General features: G+C 36.8%; 1 protein-coding gene across 1 annotated transcript; it reads left to right on the top strand.

The window, feature by feature from the left end:
• Positions 1 to 232: 232 nt before the first annotated feature.
• LOC109049919 (kelch-like protein 24) lies at positions 233 to 17,720 on the top strand. Its single transcript, XM_019067583.2, has 7 exons — positions 233 to 423; positions 1,548 to 2,526; positions 4,063 to 4,247; positions 6,145 to 6,263; positions 10,082 to 10,270; positions 14,348 to 14,536; positions 15,480 to 17,720. The coding sequence occupies exons 2-7, from the start codon at positions 1,607 to 1,609 to the stop codon at positions 15,678 to 15,680; spliced, it is 1,803 nt and encodes a 600-aa protein (XP_018923128.1). The 5' UTR covers positions 233 to 423; positions 1,548 to 1,606; the 3' UTR covers positions 15,681 to 17,720.
• The last annotated feature ends 1,821 nt before the right edge of the window (positions 17,721 to 19,541 follow it).

Below are 19,541 nucleotides of genomic sequence, written 5' to 3'. Positions count from 1 at the left end.
TGTAACATTTAGAACCTTCTATGAAACTCTTAAGAAGAAAACAGAACGTCTTTCAGACACGAGAATCACCTCCGCCACTCTTCTAACTGTTGAAACGTTTACAAACAATCTGTGGCCATGTGGCGTTTTTAGAACTCTGGTACTTGTAGTCTTCTGTGCCTCTACCGTCATTCCTTCAGTCTGCATTGACGACTACATTTCCCAGAACTTCTGCGTCATCAGCTGGTTGCCGCTTGTGTTTTTCGGATGTGATGATGGCAATAAAGCACCCTGTGGACCGTTTTTTTGCCAGACGATCTTTTGGGTTCACTGCTGGGATAGAGATGACCGCCGACGGGTAGACGAACACAGTTTTCCTTGATTGATTTTTACATTGTTGATATTGACGAGACTTTCATAACAAACTCTTCACATTTTAAACTGGTGAGTTCATGATTGTTATATTGTGAAGTTTATTCTATTCTATTCTATTCTATTCTATTCTATTCTATTCTATTCTATTCTATTCTATTCTATTCTATTCAGTAACAGTTTTGTAGCCATAAATATATAGCCATTAAAATACATGAGTATGAAACACATCTTGTGACATTTCATTTAAAAAATATGTATTTATAATGTATGTATTTACATATGAGTCCCGCGCAAACAATGCAAAAAAATATTATTTGTGCACTCTTATCTAAAATTCTTGATATCGAAGTATCTGTTGTTAGCAGTGAGACATAACTGCGACACAAAAATTATGGTCTGCCCTTTTAGGACTTTTGGCTAAGCTTACAGTATGCTATAAATATGTTTTAAATAACCGTTTATAAGTTAATGCCATTTAACTTAATGATTTACTTATGCTTGACATTAGTCGCGATTTAGTGGTATAACAAATATATATGTGATTTAATTTGTTAGTCGACACGTGTTGGCAGGTCCTTTTTTGAAGTAGATTTTGTTGACGTTCCCCAAGTTCTTTGTTTTGATCCACTTGTTGAATACGGAAGTGACCGGTAGAGGGCAGCAGGACCAGAAATGCATCATGTTTAATGTAAAGGTGAATTCACCTGGGGCATTGAGGGGGCAATGTGAGACAAACAAAAAGGTTGCCAGGTTGTCTTTACAATGTCAACTTAAAGTTGATAAAGGCTTTAAACCCTTTAAAGTTGATAAAGGGTTGAAAAAGTACATAAATGTTAGAAAGTACATTTTTGTACTTTTATGTTTAAAAAATGTTTTTAACGTTTATTAAAAAATAGGTTTAATAGGTAACGTGAGACACGTTTACTGGCAACATGGCAACACTTTGTTCACATGAGACTGTGTGGTTGTGACATTAGCTACTACTTCATGTTTTGTGCATTTAGCCTGAAATCTGCATACGCTTTAGTTGTTGTTTCAAGCATATTTTAATTTCATAAAGCATGTTTTTATATTTTATGTATCACCACTTAAAGGTTACAAAAGCTATGACTCAGAAATGTGATTCTTTGTCATTTTATATAATAATAACAAGAATTTCCTGATTAAAATAATGTTTCTCTTTTTCATTTCAGCTGAGGCACCATTTTTGTCTGTTGTTTACAAGGCCTTGGGCCTCATTGGTCTAAAAGCAATGGTACTTATTCTGGGCAGAAGACTGAACCGGGAGGACTCTGGAGTCCGTGAGTCCCCAGCAGTCAAGAGAAAGGTTCTGGAGATGGACAACAAGGCCCTCAGTAATCACGATGTGTTTGATTTCTCCTCGGGCCCGTGCCACTCTGAAAGCATTCTGCAGATGTTTAATGAGTTCCGTGATGGCCGACTCTTCACAGATGTGGTGATCAGCGTGGAGGGTCGCGAGTTTCCGTGTCACCGTGCCGTGTTGTCAGCTTGCAGTAGCTACTTCCGTGCAATGTTCTGCAATGACCACCGGGAGAGCCGTGAGATGTTAGTGGAGATCAACGGCATCCGTGCTGAAGCCATGGACACCTTCCTGCAGTACGTCTACACCGGACGTGCCCGCATCACTACAGATAACGTTCAGTTCCTCTTCGAGACCTCCAGTCTCTTCCAGATCGGCACTCTACGTGATGCCTGTGCCAAGTTCTTGGAAGACCAACTTGATCCCTGCAACTGTCTGGGCATCCAGCGTTTTGCCGACGCACACTCCCTCAAGCAACTGGCCAGCCGCTGCCGCTCTTACGCGCTGCAGAGCTTTACCGATGTGGCCCAGCATGAAGAATTCTTGGACTTGCGTAAGGAGGAACTGGAGGAGTACATTGCTAGTGACGAGCTAGTCATTGGAAAGGAGGAGACAGTGTTTGAGGCAGTGATTCGTTGGGTGTACTACGACATGGACCACCGCCGAATCATGCTTCGAGACCTTCTCACTCACGTCCGCCTGCCCCTGCTGCATCCGAATTATTTCGTGCAGACAGTAGAAGGTGACCAGTTGATCCAAAATGCACCAGAATGCTACCAGCTTCTGCACGAAGCAAGACGCTATCATGTCTTGGGCAATGAAATGATGTCTCCTAGAACCCGTCCACGCAGGTATTACTGGCATCTTACCATGTTCCCTGAAGGTGACGGTCTTTATTTAATTTATTACCTACCTAATGTTCACTAATGCAAGCACCAATCTAAGGCTTAGTCTTTAGCAGTTTAAACTACAGAAAGAGGAGACAGAAGAGTCTTCCATGCCTTGTCACAAACTGATTGTCCAATTCACTATCAAAGTGTTTGTTTACCATGTCTTGAATTCAAATTATTGGCCACCAAGAACTTAAGAAATAAGCAAATGGTGGTTTACTAGTCATAGTTGTCTAGCTTAGCTGAAATGCATTCTTCCAAGTACTTAAAGATCCCAGATACTTCTGGGACCTTTTCAAAAAAGGCTACAATTATAGATTCAGTCATCCTCAAACCGCTAAGACATGATTCAACTAGTGAAATAACTTGAAGGCTTGTTTTTTATAGCTTCACACTCAGTAGTTGAGCACTGGGAAAATCATTGCTTAAATTTTTGGATATGGAACAATTCAAGCCACATTGTAAGTACAGCGAGACAGAGCAAGAAAAGACGGCCCCTTCAGGCCTGCTGTATTGCAGTGCACTGAGGGAAAATAATGTCGCAGTGGGGCTTGCCCATACAAATTCTTCCTCCACAAGCTTCATTACACACAAACACCTAAGTTTCGAAGCATGTTCCTGTTGACCTGATCCTGGTTGCGGCGTGCACCCTTTGTTTTTGTTATGTCTGGAGGAACGTGGGGTGAGAGAGGGCAGGGCTAGGGGAAAACGCACACCTGTGTTTTCCTCAGAGCCGAATGTATAGTGACCTGGAATCTGCCTGAGCACGAATCGCTGAAGGATCTGCCAATGTTACAGGGCTTAGGCCTGAGGCCTATGTAAGAGTTTTCAGAAGGGTGTCGGTTTACAGTTGGCAGAAGTTCCACCTCTGTTTCCAGGCAGATTTGGGATGGTTCTTAAATTTGAATTATTGAATAGGGCCTGGCAGATCTCCCCTAATTATTTTCAGGGATTGTGTGGGTGCGGCGCATTTAGACTAATTACGTCACAGATGAAAGACTGATCTGAATTTTCCATGTTTGCTTGAATCGACCGTGCGACTGGCTCAATACGTTCTAATCTCTTTCCCCCGGAGAGTGTATTCAAAGTTCAACTCTAACTTTAGCGTATGCACTCTCCAACCCCCTGATCATTTACACAGAGAGCACAGTCTTCTAGGCAGATGATTTCAGGGGAAAAAAACTGGGGGGAGTTAGTTCTGGATGAATTGTATTTGCCTGTGTTTTGGTTCTTTGCACAGAGAATACATGTTGTGTTCTGGGCTCTAGTAGACACTAGTGTTGTTTACTGCTATTCTTAGAAGGGGTTCTAAACTCTTCTCATTTCAGTGTCGCTGCAGAGAAAAAATAGGCCAAAAATGACAAGAAAACAAAATGTAAATAATAAGTTGTGCAGTGCTAGATGTATGACTTGAGTGTCCCTTTCCATGTTTCATGACTATTAATGATTTACTTTTGTCCATGTGTCCAAGTTTGACATCCTGTCATGTCCCTGTAGGTCTACTGGATTCTCAGAAGTCATTGTGGTAGTTGGAGGGTGCGAGAGGATGGGGGGTTTCAACCTGCCGTATACCGAATGCTATGATCCTGTAACCGGGGAATGGAAATCCTTGGCCAAACTCCCAGAGTTCACCAAGTCAGAATATGCTGTGTGTGCCCTCAGGAATGACATTCTGGTCTCAGGTAAACATGGATACTTGTAATAATGTTTCATGAATGCTAAATTGTTTCACAGGCAGTGGTGGAAAGATGGGACTTGGTATTCTTCCTTGTGTCGATTCATTTCCTATCGAGACATGAAGTTTAGGCAGGAAATATCAAAGCCCTCTTTCTTTTGAAAACACCAGTAGCCTTTTGTTTACGTCTGAGCCAGGAAGATGATTTGCTGCTTGCTAATGCTAGGATTCAGGGGAAGCACATTCTCATTCTAAACAGCATTTGATTGGATAAAATGTTGAAAATCTTGTCAGTGCAATATGAGCTTTTAATATTTTTGGTCTGACATAGACTATACAAATTTTGTCCGTTTTTAAAGATACATTAAGATACAAATGACATTATATTGAAGTATTTAATATGAGTATTACATATTGTAAAATAAAAGATTGATTGTGTATTGTGTTCATTTGATTCTAAGGCTTGCTTTTGTATGCCCTTCATCTGCCAATCATTTGTATCCTCTGTCATTAATTTCTCAATTATTGTAGATGACCTAGTTTGATGTTTACCTCTTGGCTGGTTAAGTCTGCAGGGATTTGTTAGACACAGCAGGGTACCACACTTTACAGAGCAGCTCGCTTTGAACAGCAAGCATGTTCAGCAAAAAGACTGTGAGACATGATTAAAAGAGACCAGGACTACCAGCTATCTCATGAGAAAAGACTGTTAGAGAGGGAGAGAGAGCGCAAGAGTGAGTGAGGGGGCTGAAATCCTGAGCGATCGGTTTGCATTCTGCATGTGCCAAGCGCTCACGTGTTTCCATGAGAACAGTTCTGCTAGTTAACACTTCTCCCTCTCACGCTCTCTCTAGTTTCAACCTCATTTAAAATCATTCCTTCCCCACACATCTTGTTTCTTCTCCTTCTTTGAAGTTTGTTTAGTAAGCCAGGGCCAGACAGGCTTTTCCAAGGCAGGAAGGCTGTATATGTGTCAAACTATATATATTGTATGCATCAGACTCAAGATGTGAGTCAGAAAGTAATGGAAATTGACACAATAGAAAGATGAGTTTCAGGTTGAACAGCTTTGCTGAGCCTAGTGTGTTCTTTCCACACTGCCGGTGCTTCCAGAAGAACTGGAACAGTTATGTAGATGATTAGCATTTGTTAGCATAATGACAGAGATGTACGTGTGTTAACTGATGCAATACTAGTCAAATGTTTGCTCACATTTACCACTTACCCAGTCATTCTTTATTATGACTATTTTTGCATTGTGTAGTTGTAGTTAAGACACTCAAACTATGAAATAATGGAAAAATGGAAGTATGGGAATTATGTGTTGACTAAATGAATGTTATACAAATCTTATAATTTTAGTTTTTCAGAGTAGCTTAGATTATAGCTCTGGTCAGTTTTTCAAAATTTACAAAATTTGTGAGCTGCATCCTGGGATGCTTTCTAAACAGTAGAATGCCAGACATTTGTTGGCTGATTTTTCTTTACTATCTGTTGTAAAAATAAAAAATTAAATTAAATTAAATTAAATACAATTATGTAAAATTTTATTAAAAATGTCTGTTGGTAAAGAAATGTATATGTCATTTATATTTACATTTTAGTACAAAACCTATTTTAAGCATTGAAGGATTTTTTTAAGTTATTACAGGATATTTCTAGTTAAGCTGGTCTCTAATTACGTTGCTTCACCGGGAATCTTCTCAGAAGTGGTGTAAGATCTGCAATTATTGTTTTATTATTCACACATTATTCATGTGTTTATGTGAGATAACAAAGAACAAGGAAGATTCACCAAATGTGTCATGGGTCATTTACCTATTTACATTATTGCATAAGTATTATAATAAGTGCATACTGAGACATAAAATATTGGTTGTGACCAATTGGTGATGCAATTTCAGGTGGTAGAATCAACAGCAGGGATGTCTGGATGTACAACTCCCAGCTCAACATCTGGATCAGGGTTGCCTCCTTGAACAAGGGCCGCTGGAGACACAAAATGGCAGTTTTGTTGGGAAAGGTGCGTTCAATCACTCCATGATCTGTTTTGAAAGGTAGCAAAAATGATCCTAAACACAAATAATAAAAATGAATAGGTGTATAAGCTTTTAAAAGGAAGGAGAAAATGCTTCCCATATCTTTTGTTTTGAGAGGCCACACATCCAATGAAACGAGAGTATTTCTGCATGAATTCATCTGCCACTTTATAGATGCTAGCAAAATTTGGCTCATGCTAACATGGACAGGTTGTTTAACATGTCCTCAACTATGAACAAATCTACACAAGGAAGACTACACAGACTATGTTTAATACCAGTTGACTGAAACCAATATGTTCCAACTTTTAAGGGTGTTTTTGTTGGCTCAGCTCTCACATTAAAGAAATGATTTCTTGTTTTGATGATGGCTATGGTTTACATAACTCTAACCATGATTAATATTTCCTACATATAGAAATGGGTGTTGTTAGGGTATCTTAACCCATATTTAACTTTCAAACATGTTCCCACCCTTATAATTGATTGCCTGTTTGTCATTTACGGCTCTTTGTGTTGTCCTCAATTTGTCTATTACTTTCAAAGCCTCCATTTGTCCCTCTTTTCCCACTTGGAACTTGTTCCTTGTTTTTATTCAACAATGACATAATTTTTTACCTCTCCCTTGGAGCTGGTTTGCTTGCTTGAAGTGACGTTAAAGTGATCAGACATGTAAAAAGCCCGTACCATAAAGGAAAGACTCTGCCAAAAGCATTTGGATCTGTATACTCAAGCTGATATTGCATCACTCATATCAGGCTGTTTTCAACATTTTTTTTATTACAACCATAATCAGCTCCAGTGATCTGATTTACTTTGGCAGGGGGTAAAACAACTTTGTTCTGTTCTGTTTGTGAAAGATCTGCTGCATTTTATGCATTCAGTGAGGAACCAGCTCAAAGGTACAATAAATTCTTCTTAAAGTAAAGTCTTCTTGTTAATGGAATGAGCCGAGTCAACAAAAGCTACTTGTGCAATAACTAATTAACATGCGCTGTGAGTTATAGCCAGCTGTCTGCATGAACGCCTCTTTCGCTTGGTTTGTTTGTTTGATGCTTTGTATTGCGGATTATTCAGATATTTTCCCCTCAGCTTCCTGTCTCTGGGTGTCTGCTATAGTCCCTCCAACTCTTTGTGTTTCTGTTCAGGCAGATAATAGTTTTGGACTCAAACTAATTTGACCCCAAAAGATCATTTGGGTTTGTTTTTGAGCAGCAGTCTTTCAGACATATGGACTGTTTGACTGTGGTTGGATTTATCAGTCATGAAAGATTCATGACTGATGGATGAAATCTAATCAACTGAAGTCACAACACCAAGACGTTGAAAAAAAAAAACGTTACCACATGGTTATGCTGCAATAATGTGATGTGAGCCATGCTGTACTGTATGTACTGTAGATATACTGTATGTGATTATTGTGTATGTGTGATGCAAAATTTTAATTAATAATTAAATGAAAATGACTCACACTTATGCACACAGTGAACAGGAAACTGAATTCCACTGAACTGATGAAGCATGTTTTTTTTATAGCTTTTTTTTTTTAATATATATACAATCTTATCTCCCGGGGTGAAAGGACTGTCTCAATAATATCTAAGTCTGAACAAAGAGCTCACCAGAAAGCACATGGCTTTGTTTTTGTGTAAGTGCCATGTGGCCCCTCTGTGTTTGAGCATGTTCGTATACCACCACTGGTCCAACCGGTTTTCTTGGTTGTTCCATTAAGGGAAACATGTTTACCTTCTTCTTTATGGAGACATGAGGCAGGAGAGGGAGGAGACAAACTCATCAGGGTTTTTGTGTTCCACTTGTTTTCATTTGAGAGTTAGCGAGAAATTTCTCGAAATCTCTTTGGGGAAGTAGAAAAACAAGAGTGATTGAGTGATGCATTACAACACCGAACTGTTAAAACTTTGCACTCAGAAAGGTCATGTTTTTGCAGTGGTTATGTTTTGGTCACATCTATTGGATGCTGCCAATATTGACTGGTTAATAACCCAGGTCACAGAAATGCCTTCAACTGTCTTAACTGATTTATGCAAAACCTGATTTGCTCACACTGACTTTCACTCTGTTACCCCTATTTTGCTCTGCATGTAAACATCTTTACTGGCATCCAGTCGACTTATGATAAGGGCATATCTATTTATGTTTTGACATCAAAACCAGAGAAAACCTGAAAAGTGTAAACAAGGTTCATTTTCATTACATAATATTTTTTATTTATTTAAAATATTTACACTAAAGCAGTATTAATATAAAATATTATTAGAATTGGCACTTGTTTCTTCAAAAAAACAAACAAAAAAAAAACAGTTCATGTTTTTAAAATATCAAATGATATAACCCCATTTAATGGTTTAATATAACCCCATGGTTAATTAAGGTTTTTTAGATGTCAAATTGTACAACTCCTTATAATGGTGTTTAACCCAAGGTTTGTTTAAGTTTTTTTTTTTTTGTGTATTGGTATAACCCCATGTACTGGTATAACCACAAGATTAGTTCAGTTTTTTAATGTCAAATGGTATAACCCCATATAATGGTATAACCCCAAGATTAGTTCAGTTTTTTGACATTGTCAAATGGTATAAGACCAAGATTAGTTCAGTTTTTTTTTTTTACGTCAAATGGTATAACCCCATATAATGGTATAACCCCAAGATAAATTCTGTTTTTTGACATTGTCAAATGGTATACCCCAGGTTTTTTAGTTGTCAAATTGTTAGTTTAGTTTTTTTGACATTGTCATTTTGTATGTGAAATTGTTTAGTTCATTTTTTTTTTTTTTAGTCAAATGGTTTGTTCAGTTATAATGGTATAACCCCAAGATAAATTCTGTTTTTTGACATTGTCAAATGGTATTTAGTTATGTTTTGGTATATCCCCAAGTTTAGTTCAGTTTTTTAATGTCAAATGGTATAACCCCAAGATTAGTTCAGTTTTTTGACATCGTCAAATGGTATAACCCCATATAATGGTATAACCCCAAGATTAGTTAAGTTTTTTACATTTTACCTCAACAGAAGTTTGAAAACTTTTTTTTTTTTAAATAATGAACAACATTTGTTTTTCACTTAGTGATTATATATACTACATTGCCCATGTTGGCTTTGTTGTCATAGCATTCTCAACTCCTCTCTTTACACTGTTTTATGAACACAATGAATTCATACATACTACTTATTCCACATACTGCTGTACACGTACCATTTAGTAGGAAAGTAGGTATATTCAGATGCACAGTATTTTGTTGGAAATAGACAAGGAAATTGACATTTCAAAGAAATTTTCTCTCGTGTGTGTGATTTATTTTTTTAATTTTTATTTCCTTATCTTAATCTTAGACTTGCCACAAAGTTATTCAAAGTACTTGCCTCTGGTTACTCAAGAGTAAACCAGAAGAGTCTAACCGCTGACACATTTAGAAGTGATGTGTTTACCTCATGAATATTTATAATGCAAACTCAGTTGGATGTAGAATTTCCTTTGAATTGCCATTTGTCGTCAAGCAGTGCTAGCCTCGGGGTTTGTGCATGTGCGTGTGTCTGTAGTAACCCTTTGTCATTACATCAGTTTCAGAATAGCAATATGAAAGGGTAAACAGTAGTTCTTGTTTGGCTAGATCTACATGCTTCAATTCACCTCCAGATTGTGTCATCCTCAGAAACGTCATTCAATGTCAATTCAAAACAGACAAAAAGAGTTTTAAAGTACTTACATTGCACAACACTAATATGGTGTTTTGAAATGTATTGTGTACAGGCTCCATAACTTAAATTGTGTTCATCTACAGGTGTATGCCGTTGGTGGATATGACGGTCAATCACGACTAAGCAGTGTTGAATGCTACGACTCTTTCTCAAACCGCTGGACGGAGGTGGCACCCATGAAGGAGGCCGTCAGCTCACCAGCCGTCGCCAGCTGTGTCAACAAGCTGTTTGTGATTGGAGGAGGACCTGACGACAACACATGCTCCGATAAGGTTTGTTGAAGAGTATGACGCATGGTGTTGAGGAGTAGGGTGTCTTTGAAAACCGCCCTGTTAGTTATCTCTGCATGTCATTGTGCATTTATTGCATGTAAACATTAAATTTATTTTTGGGCCATGCTACTGGAGGGTGTGACACACTTTGTTTTCCAGTGTAGTCATCTTGGGATTTCTCTAAACAGTGCAGTGGACCATAAACCCAGCCACAGTAAATAAAAGAGCTCTGATTATACAGTTTGAATTAAGATATGGGTGATGCTGTCTTTATTTGTATTGCTATGCTGTTACTTTAGTTAATCCTTATGTCCTATTAAAGTCTGTTAGCTATCACTAAGGATAGTTAGAGAAATTTTTGTCATTGTCACGTGCATTATTTAGTTGAAGTACTACTACTACTACTACTACTACTACTACTACTACACAGAGAAGATGTTTGGAAAAATGTTGCTGTATAGACCAAAAAATAAAAATAAAATAAAAAGTGGAGTCCTTTGCTGTTTTGGACCCCTCTTTTTTTATTGCATGGGCAAAAAAAAAGAAACATTTGTCAAAATATCTTCTACAGAAGGAAGAAAGTCATACAGGTTTGGAACAATGTGAGGGTTAACAAATTAGCGTTATTAAAACCACTGTTATTTTAGTATTATTCATGTACTACTATTATCGTATTTATTAATACACTGAATTAGATTTTATAGTTAAATTTTCATTTTTAATTTTAGTTTAAGTAATTTTATTTATACGTACTTTTTTTTTATTATAGTTTTAATATTTATATTTATAATTTCAGTTTTATTTTTTGTTATTTTAGTACTTTGTTATTTTTATTTCAGTTAATTACCAAGGCAATATTTCTAAATTTCATTTCAGTTTTTTTATTCTATTTACTATCAAACTATCAAAAATGATTTTTGATAGTTTTAGTTTTAGTTAAAGGGATAGTTCGCCCCAATATTTTGTCATCATTTACTCACCCTCATGTCGCTCAAACCTGAGTTTCTTTCTTATGTTGAACATAAAAGAAGTAGGGCTGTCAGTTTAATGCATTAACTTAATAAATTAGTTATGAAAAAAGAATGGGATTTAAATTATTTTAACGCAGTTAACACACTAGCCCTGCCCCCAGACTGGTACATCATCTTAATTTTCATACAGTTAAATTTCATACAATGACTTCATAAATGCAGTTATGCACTAAAATTCAAGAGATTGGGGCAAAAATGCCCCTGTATGAGTAATATTTGTCTCATATTTATATTGTATGGTAAGTTATGTCACATGAGCAGCTAGAGCAGGGGTGCCCAACCCTGCTCCTGGCGATCGACTGTCCTTCAACCCTAATCAAACACACCTGCCCTTAATTTTTAAGTGAGCCTGAAGACCTTAATTAGTTGCTTCAGGTGTGTTTGATTAGGGTTGGAGCTGAACTTTGCAGGACAGTCGATCGCCAGGAGCAGGGTTGGGCACCCCTGAGCTAGAGCAATATCATGCGAGTGCTGTATTTGTCACCAGGGCCGTAGCTGGGGTTTGCGGGGCCCCGGTGCAGGTTGTACCAGTGGGCCCTGTTTGAAATTGTTAAATTTGTTTGTTTGTTCTATTTATTTATTTGTGCTATTTACACAATGTTTACGTTTTTTCAAGTTTGTTTTTCAGGTACAGAAACCGAATAATTAAATGTAAAATAGCACAGTCTTCACTGTAAAAATTAAATATACAATCAAACCAAAATTTATTCAGACACCATCAACATTTCTCACATTATGACAGTTTATTTGCTATAGTTTAGAAAATGGTAATAAAATATGACAAGAACTCAGAGTTAAACTGTGTCAGAAGAACAAATTCATTTTGACAATGTCAGATGACTTTGATAGAAAGATATGTAATGGATTACAATCAACTAAAACTTCAGACAACTGTTAGTATGACAGTATTTACACAACTATCAATACTTTGCTGACCAATTATCAAGCAGTGCTTAATTTAGTTTAGTCTGTGGTGTGAAAAGGTTGCATTAGTAATTCAGGAAAAAACACGTAAGCAAAACATGGTTAGGTCAAAGTGTCTGAATAATTTTTGGTCCCAATTTTTTTTATCAATTTCACTAGTAGTCCACTGTATGAAGAATGTTTGGGTATAATATGTCACAGTTTGCTTTATTTTGCTATACTCACTTACATAAATGAACTATATAGTGTCCTGCACTCATAAGTAAACAATATAAACAATTATATCTGGTGTCTGAATAATTGCTGGTTTGACTATGCATTAATTCTTGTTAAAACTACAAAGTAGTTCAGTCAAGAGCAGTGAGTGATATTTTTTCTTTCATTTTCTTGGATTAACTAAATTATAGGCGCGGTCACTTTAAGAGACAATTAATGCATCCAATATAATACACATCCGATTTTTTTCTCAACTGTTTACTTTCACTTAAGACATAACCGAGAGTTTTTTCGAACATACTCTCCAAGACGGGTATTTTGACATATTTTGTATGTATTTATCAGTACAAGAGCAAAAATAGGCAAATTCGGTGTTCAAGCGTTTTGAGACGCATTTCTCTGCATGAGCCCTGAACACCAGAACACCGTGGTGCTGAATTGGGCGCTTTCACATCATTTTGTGTTTGTTTAAACTGCGATTTGTATTTGTTCGTTCAGGCGCAGGAGGAACTTCAAGCAGAACTTCGCAAAGAAGAGCTCGGTACGCGGCTCTCTGCGTGCGCACCGAACACAGCGCGCGAGTAATGCTTTAAACTCTTTTGAATGTTTAAATTTGCAAGTTGTTAAGCTTAAAAACACGTGAAAATTATAAGCTTTCGTAACGACACGCAGCAGTTGCCTGTCATCTGTCCTGATCGTCTTTTTAGGCTGGCCTCAGCCAGACGGTTGAGATCCCCGGGGGGCCCCCCCTTAGCCGTGGGCCCCTATAATTGTCACCACCTTTCACCCCACTAGCGACGGCCCTGTTTGTCACGATCGAACATGAGTGCAAATATGATTTTATACAAAAGTTCATATTTTAAACACAAATTACCTATAAAGCCACAGCAGAACTGTTGTGCATCTCCGCCCAACACTGTCTGAATGAAGCCATCAATTGCTTAAACCCTGAATGTGCCAGCTGTTAGATTCTCCCCTTTGTGGCATGATAGCAGCTTGTTTACTTTTACACTGTGTATATATATTTTACACTGGTTTCCCTTCATCATGGCCTAACTTTGCCTTAAGTATACAATAGATTGGAGAGACGTTGAATGTGCTTTCCACTGCCCCCTAATGGAGATCAACAGTTACGACCATCTGACCTGGATCTGTCAGCCCGCTCTGATACATTCTCCAGGTGTCTCTTTGGAGAGAAACACTTAGCCGCAAATATTTCATTGGATTCCCTTAATGTATTTTGCTGCAATTCAGTGTCGTGGTTCTGAACTAGTTGACCTTTAATTCCCAAACAACACTTCTTTGGACCCATAATTCCACTGAGTACAGCCTGGTGTCTTATTTTTTAAATATTTGTTGTGATTGTTTTTTATGATATTGAAGAAAACGGCCTCAGGGAATTCAATACAGTTGTAGCATTTCCTGCTTCCTTATAATAAGTTCTTATGGTAATAATACCACCTGTCTTAACTCTGATTGGTTAAAGCATGTGTTGTGTGTGTGATTTGACTATTATCGTTATTGTAGTCATGTTTCTATCCTAATAGTCTCCCGGATCATTTGTGCCCAGACCGTTCTTTTGCACAAGTGTAACACCATCCCCTCCCGTATCACATACTCCACACAGAGAGGGAGATAAAAATGCATTCAGGCTTTTCTCAGGAGATACTGTGTCTGTGTGATTATGTTTCCTTTCTATCAGGACACATGATCGCTGATTTCTGTTTTTGTGAGTTTGCATTTCCTCAAGGCAGTTTCATATTTTTAAGTGAAATTGTTAACAACACCCTTGTTTCTAAAATGACAGGGGGATTTATAGATGTCTGTGACTCCGGGAACTGTTTTGCAGGTTTTTTTTTTTTTTTTTTTTTTTTTTTTTAACGTCAGCTTGTGTGTTTTCCCCCAGGTTCAGTGCTATGACCCAGAGTCTGACTCCTGGTTGCTAAGGGCAAACATCCCCATTGCTAAGCGCTGCATCACAGCAGTATCGCTGAACAATCTCATCTATGTTTCTGGAGGCCTGACCAAATCCATCTACTGCTACGATCCTACTGAAGATTACTGGATGCATGTAGTCCACACATTCAGCAAGCAGGTACTGCCCGTTATAAAATTAAGATTAACATGCATGTTTTTCTAATTCACTTTCACAGTAGAGAATTAAAAAAATTCACATTGTCACATTAGAAAAAAAAAATCTTAACATATACATATATATTTTTGTATTTTAAATTTTAAATTCTAAATTCTAAAAATGAAAAAAAAATATATATTTGCAAAATTTGGAGGCAAAATATATATGGTATAAATATGTATGATTTAACCATGTATTACTATGTCTTTGGAAGGCATTTGTCATTCAAACTCATTAAAATCCTCAATTTCTTATTTACATGTAATGCAGGGATTCTTAAACTTTTTTTGTCATGAACCTCTTTGAACCTCTTTCACCTAATATATTTACTTAAAGTACCCCTAAGATTTTAAAATAAATATTTTAAGTGTCACATTGACATATTCAGGGTTCTCTGTTGGTTAACGGTCACATGACATCCAGGTAAACTAATAAAATGTTTCATTTTTTTTAGTAAGTATTTTATTTTGATTGGTGTTTTTACATTTTTTATGATTTAATTAAATATTAGCTTTTTGTTGAACTTACGCACGCCCTGCAGTTTCTTTACGAACCCCAGTTTTGGAAACCTTGTCTTAATGTAATGTTGTTAATTACAACAAATGGAATATATTTACTTACTCTTTCTATTTTTTATATCAATATAGTACAAGATTATTCTTTTTAAATCAGTGTGATAAATGAGTTAGGTTAACAGTAATCAAAAAGTAGTCTGATTACATTACTTTAAATGTGTAATGTAATGGATTATGTTACTAACTACAATTTTTGTTATGTCATTTAGAATCAGTAATGGATTATTCTACCTAGCTCACAATAACTTCCTGAACTCATGTGTTGCACTCACTTGACACACACTTGAGTAACAGACCAGCATGTTTATGCTCTTGTTCTTGTTTTTCAGGAAAGTTGCGGTATGTCGGTATGTAACGGAAAGATCTTTATCCTGGGTGGCCGTGGTGAAAACGGAGAGGCGTCAGACACCATCCTGTGCTATGACCCGTCCACCGGTATCATCACAGGCGTGGCCGCCATGCCCCGCCCCATTTCTTACCACGGCTGCGTCACCATCCATCGCTACAATGAGAAGTTCTACCATACGTGACATTAAAAAGCACACTCACACAGAAACATGGATAAACTGAGCCTTACTAAAGATAGCGTAGCGTTATAATAGATAAGGTGAGTCCCAAACCCCTCAGTTCACAAGCTTTGAGACCAGTCAGTTAAACTGACAGTTACACAATAACTCATTTCAGTTTACAGTATAAACATTCTATCAGTCATTCACCCTCACGTCGTTACAAACCCATATGACTTTTCTTCTAAAGAAAACAAAAGATGATATTTTAGCCAAAACAAAACTTTCATTGTGACATTTGTTATCTATCTTCTACCAGCCTGATTGACAGATACAGATTGTGTATGGATTTGCATATTTCCAAATCCGTTATCCAAATACTTTTAAACTTATTGACAGCTGATTGGCTGTGAATTCTAGCTGGTCTCTGCTCTCATCCTCACTTTGTTGTTCCCGTTGTTTATGCATCTTTATTTGTGATTTGTTTCTTCCACTTTATTACTATTATTGCATTGTATTCTAATGTATGGTGTAAGTGGTTGTTTTGAGTGGGTGGGTGAATGGTGTGATTATTTGTGGCTGGTGGATAGAGTGTTCGATTGTGATGGATCCATGTATATATAAGTGTGTTTGAAAAGATTCAGATGGATGTGTGTGCGTGATGGACAGACACAGAATATCCAGGAACCGCTTTTTGTTGAGCTCCCATTTCTAATGGGTAAATAGTTCACAAAAATCCATCAGGCACCGAAAATTATTGTTTCTTTTAATATTTCTTTACATATGCATGTGTGTATTTGGGTGATATTAATTGTATTTAGAAGTAGAAATTGTGACTATCATGACATTTAACAAAACGTGTTTGCTCTTTTATAGTAATGACATCCATATGGAGCGTTACTGTGTTGATTAACCTCTGCGTTATTATTGCGTATCATTTAGCAACATGCCTTCTTACATATCGTGTAGAATACAAGCAGTGATGTCTTGTTTATAAGTGAATCATATTATGTTCTTTCACTTTTTTAAGTTATTTATTCTTTATAGAATCCGAAAGCCCCAACCAGGCACTTAAGTCAATATATTGTAGTGTCCCAAATGTAAATATGAATTTGATGATCCTTCTTCAGGTTTACTGTATCAGTAAGTGTTTGCAATGGTAAAGCATCAGGCCAAATGGCCAGTTCACACTCTCTGCTCCCATAAAACTCAGTATTTGTGTGTACAGTGCAGTGACGTAACAGCAAAAGATTGTGTTTGTGCTCTGGGGATTCCAAGAGCAGTGATGTCAGCTCTGTTGCCTGCTTTTGGTTAGCAGGATTGTTTAGCTTTGTCAGCTGCAAGAACAGAACAATAGAGGATACACATTTTTCGTTTTACTCTGAGAATTGTATAATGTGACTGCAAGACCCTGCACACATACAATATGCACATAACACAACATGGCCTTTCTATAACCTTTTTGAGTGTAGCTTTTTGGTGTGTGGTTTTGTGACCGTATTTTTGTGTAAATAAATGGTGTGAGTTTGGTGACTTTTTGCTATATGGGCTTGTTTTTTCTGATAACTTTCAGTTGCTAAAAGCCATAGACAGAATGAGTGCCTCTTTTTATTTTACAAATGTTTCTTTTTGAATGAGTCCTTATACACTTTAGAGTATTGAATTATATGTGCATGCCACAAATTATTTAACTTGTATGGCAAAAAAAAAAATTGTTATGGCAAGGATGCGCCTTTAGTGCTAATTAGTGATGGTTTGGTAGAGGAAAGTGCTAACTTAAGAAAATATTACTTAAGTGCATTAAAAGAAATTACTATTTTGTGTCTTGTGGGGGAACGATACACATTTGACAACTAGCCAAAGATGTGTGATTGGTTTTGTCTGCGTTAATTTTACTACATTATTGTAAAATAAACTGCAAGCCTTTTACAGTATGTCATCATTTCATATGTGTAAAACTGTCACTAAATTTTTCATGTTCTAAGTATCTGAAATGTATGAGAGCTTAATGTTGTGTACATGCATACGTTTCTTCAATAAAGCTACTTTTAATATGGATTTGTACACTATTGTTATTAGTTTTCTTTTTCTCAAACCTAAAATTTCTATGAAACAAATACACTGAAAAACGGTGTGGGATTTTTTTGAAACAGTGTAAGTATTAAACTCATCTTGCACTGACACAAACAAGTATAATACCTCTTATTGTGAGGCATGCTATTATATTTTGAACTGATCAGATTTACAGTTTTCGCCTGGAAGATGATTCCAATCCAATATACTTATGCTAAACAAGGGAAACAGAATCAAATATGAAGACCACAATATCTTTCAGATATTGAATACTTTAGTAAGCTCAAAGCAATACCCTGGCATCACTGTGGTAAGTTTTTACAGGTAAATACTACTCATATTTTCTAAGTAACCTTAACCTAAATAGTAAGTACTCTTAAGTTGTCAGGTCATGTTTATCTGCTGTAGCATTGCCAAAATCCCCCAAGCCCTGGTTTCCATCCAGTCTACTGAGGCATTAATTTGTGTACTAAGATACTTTGAATAAAAACTGTCTGCTTACTGACAATAACGCCACACTAGTCAAACAACAAGCAGATGAAGGGTTGAATTACAGAACCACCTGCAGATAAGTGCTCATGAAATGGAGCTACTGTACCTGTCACTGCACACAGAACCCCACCAAGGGAGGAACTGTATAACTGTCGCCACAGGCAACATGGGAAAATTTATCAACTGGACATACTGGTGTTGAAAATGGTACAACACGTGCCTACATGGAATCTGGCTCTTGCTTAAGGCTGTGACTTTTTTTTCTCATGAATGATGATATGTTTAACTGGAAAAACAAAAAGAATTCATAGAATTCTACATTCATAAAATACACACAATTTCTTCTGATGGCTTTAGGAATCAGTATTTGTAACAATTTTATTGTCTGAATTTATGTTAAAAATGAAATAACTGACTACCAAACTTGAGAATTTCTAAACAGTATAAAATGTAAGGGCAAAATGCAGCCAGGCGTATGCAAATGAGAGATCCAAAACACAATCAAGTGTAGTCTATATAAAAAATATATTTTAACTTGTTTTGAGAATGGTACACTTCTTTTCAGCACACATAAATGCACCACCTGTTTATTTGAATGAGCTTCATTGTTTTCATTTTTGTTGTCCATAACTGAGATTGTGTGCCAATATGTGAATGTATTGCATGATATATTTTTGTTTTTAACAGATATTAGGCCACAAGTACGAGCACAGCTGACTTGGGATAGCAAACTGAGGCACTTTGACTGAAGACTTTATTACAAAACAGCAGGATGGGGTGAGAGAGTGTGTGTTTTAGCACAGGTGAATTTGGTTTCCTCGTGCATGAATTACATTCAAATGAGTCATGTGAATTATCTGGAATAAGTCAAGGAAAAGGTGTTTTGTTCAGACCTGTGGAATCCTTCTTAGAAAAGTCGTCGTCATAAATAAAGAATATTTACCCTCCCAGGTATGGATAGAATTTACCTTTAACCTACTTCTGATATTACAAAAACCTTCAGAAAACCGCCAAAGCTCAACTTGTCTTCTTTTGTCTCAACAGACATGCCTGCCATTCACAGGGTAAACAAAGGAATTATTTCTTTAAAATAAAAAATCACTTCTGGCTGCAGGCAAGACTGTTTGAGACATTTAATGCAGTTCATGTAAAATGAGAAAATGTGTTTTTGTTGTCAGAGACGCTGGAAAATAGGAGTCAAACAAGAATTTTGTTGTCATGTAAATCAAATATATAACCAGAAGGTGTCAGTATAAGACGGGAAATGTAGCTTTACTGTGAGCATTCCAAATAAAACTGCTGAGGGGTTGTTCATTATGA

This window comes from Cyprinus carpio, chromosome B24, assembly GCF_018340385.1.
Source record: "Cyprinus carpio isolate SPL01 chromosome B24, ASM1834038v1, whole genome shotgun sequence".
NCBI classification, from domain to species: domain Eukaryota; kingdom Metazoa; phylum Chordata; class Actinopteri; order Cypriniformes; family Cyprinidae; genus Cyprinus; species Cyprinus carpio.
The sequence above is the reverse complement of the archived record's forward strand: the minus strand, read 5'-3'. Positions and strand labels throughout refer to the sequence as shown.

Bases quoted from the DNA above. Each gene is read 5' to 3' on its own strand.
- LOC109049919 (XM_019067583.2), top strand. From the start codon at position 1,607: ATGGTACTTATTCTGGGCAGAAGACTGAACCGGGAGGACTCTGGAGTC. The intron at 10,271-14,347 runs GTTTGTTGAAGA...GTTTTCCCCCAG, and splicing joins ACAACACATGCTCCGATAAG to GTTCAGTGCTATGACCCAGA. The intron at 14,537-15,479 runs GTACTGCCCGTT...CTTGTTTTTCAG, and splicing joins TCCACACATTCAGCAAGCAG to GAAAGTTGCGGTATGTCGGT.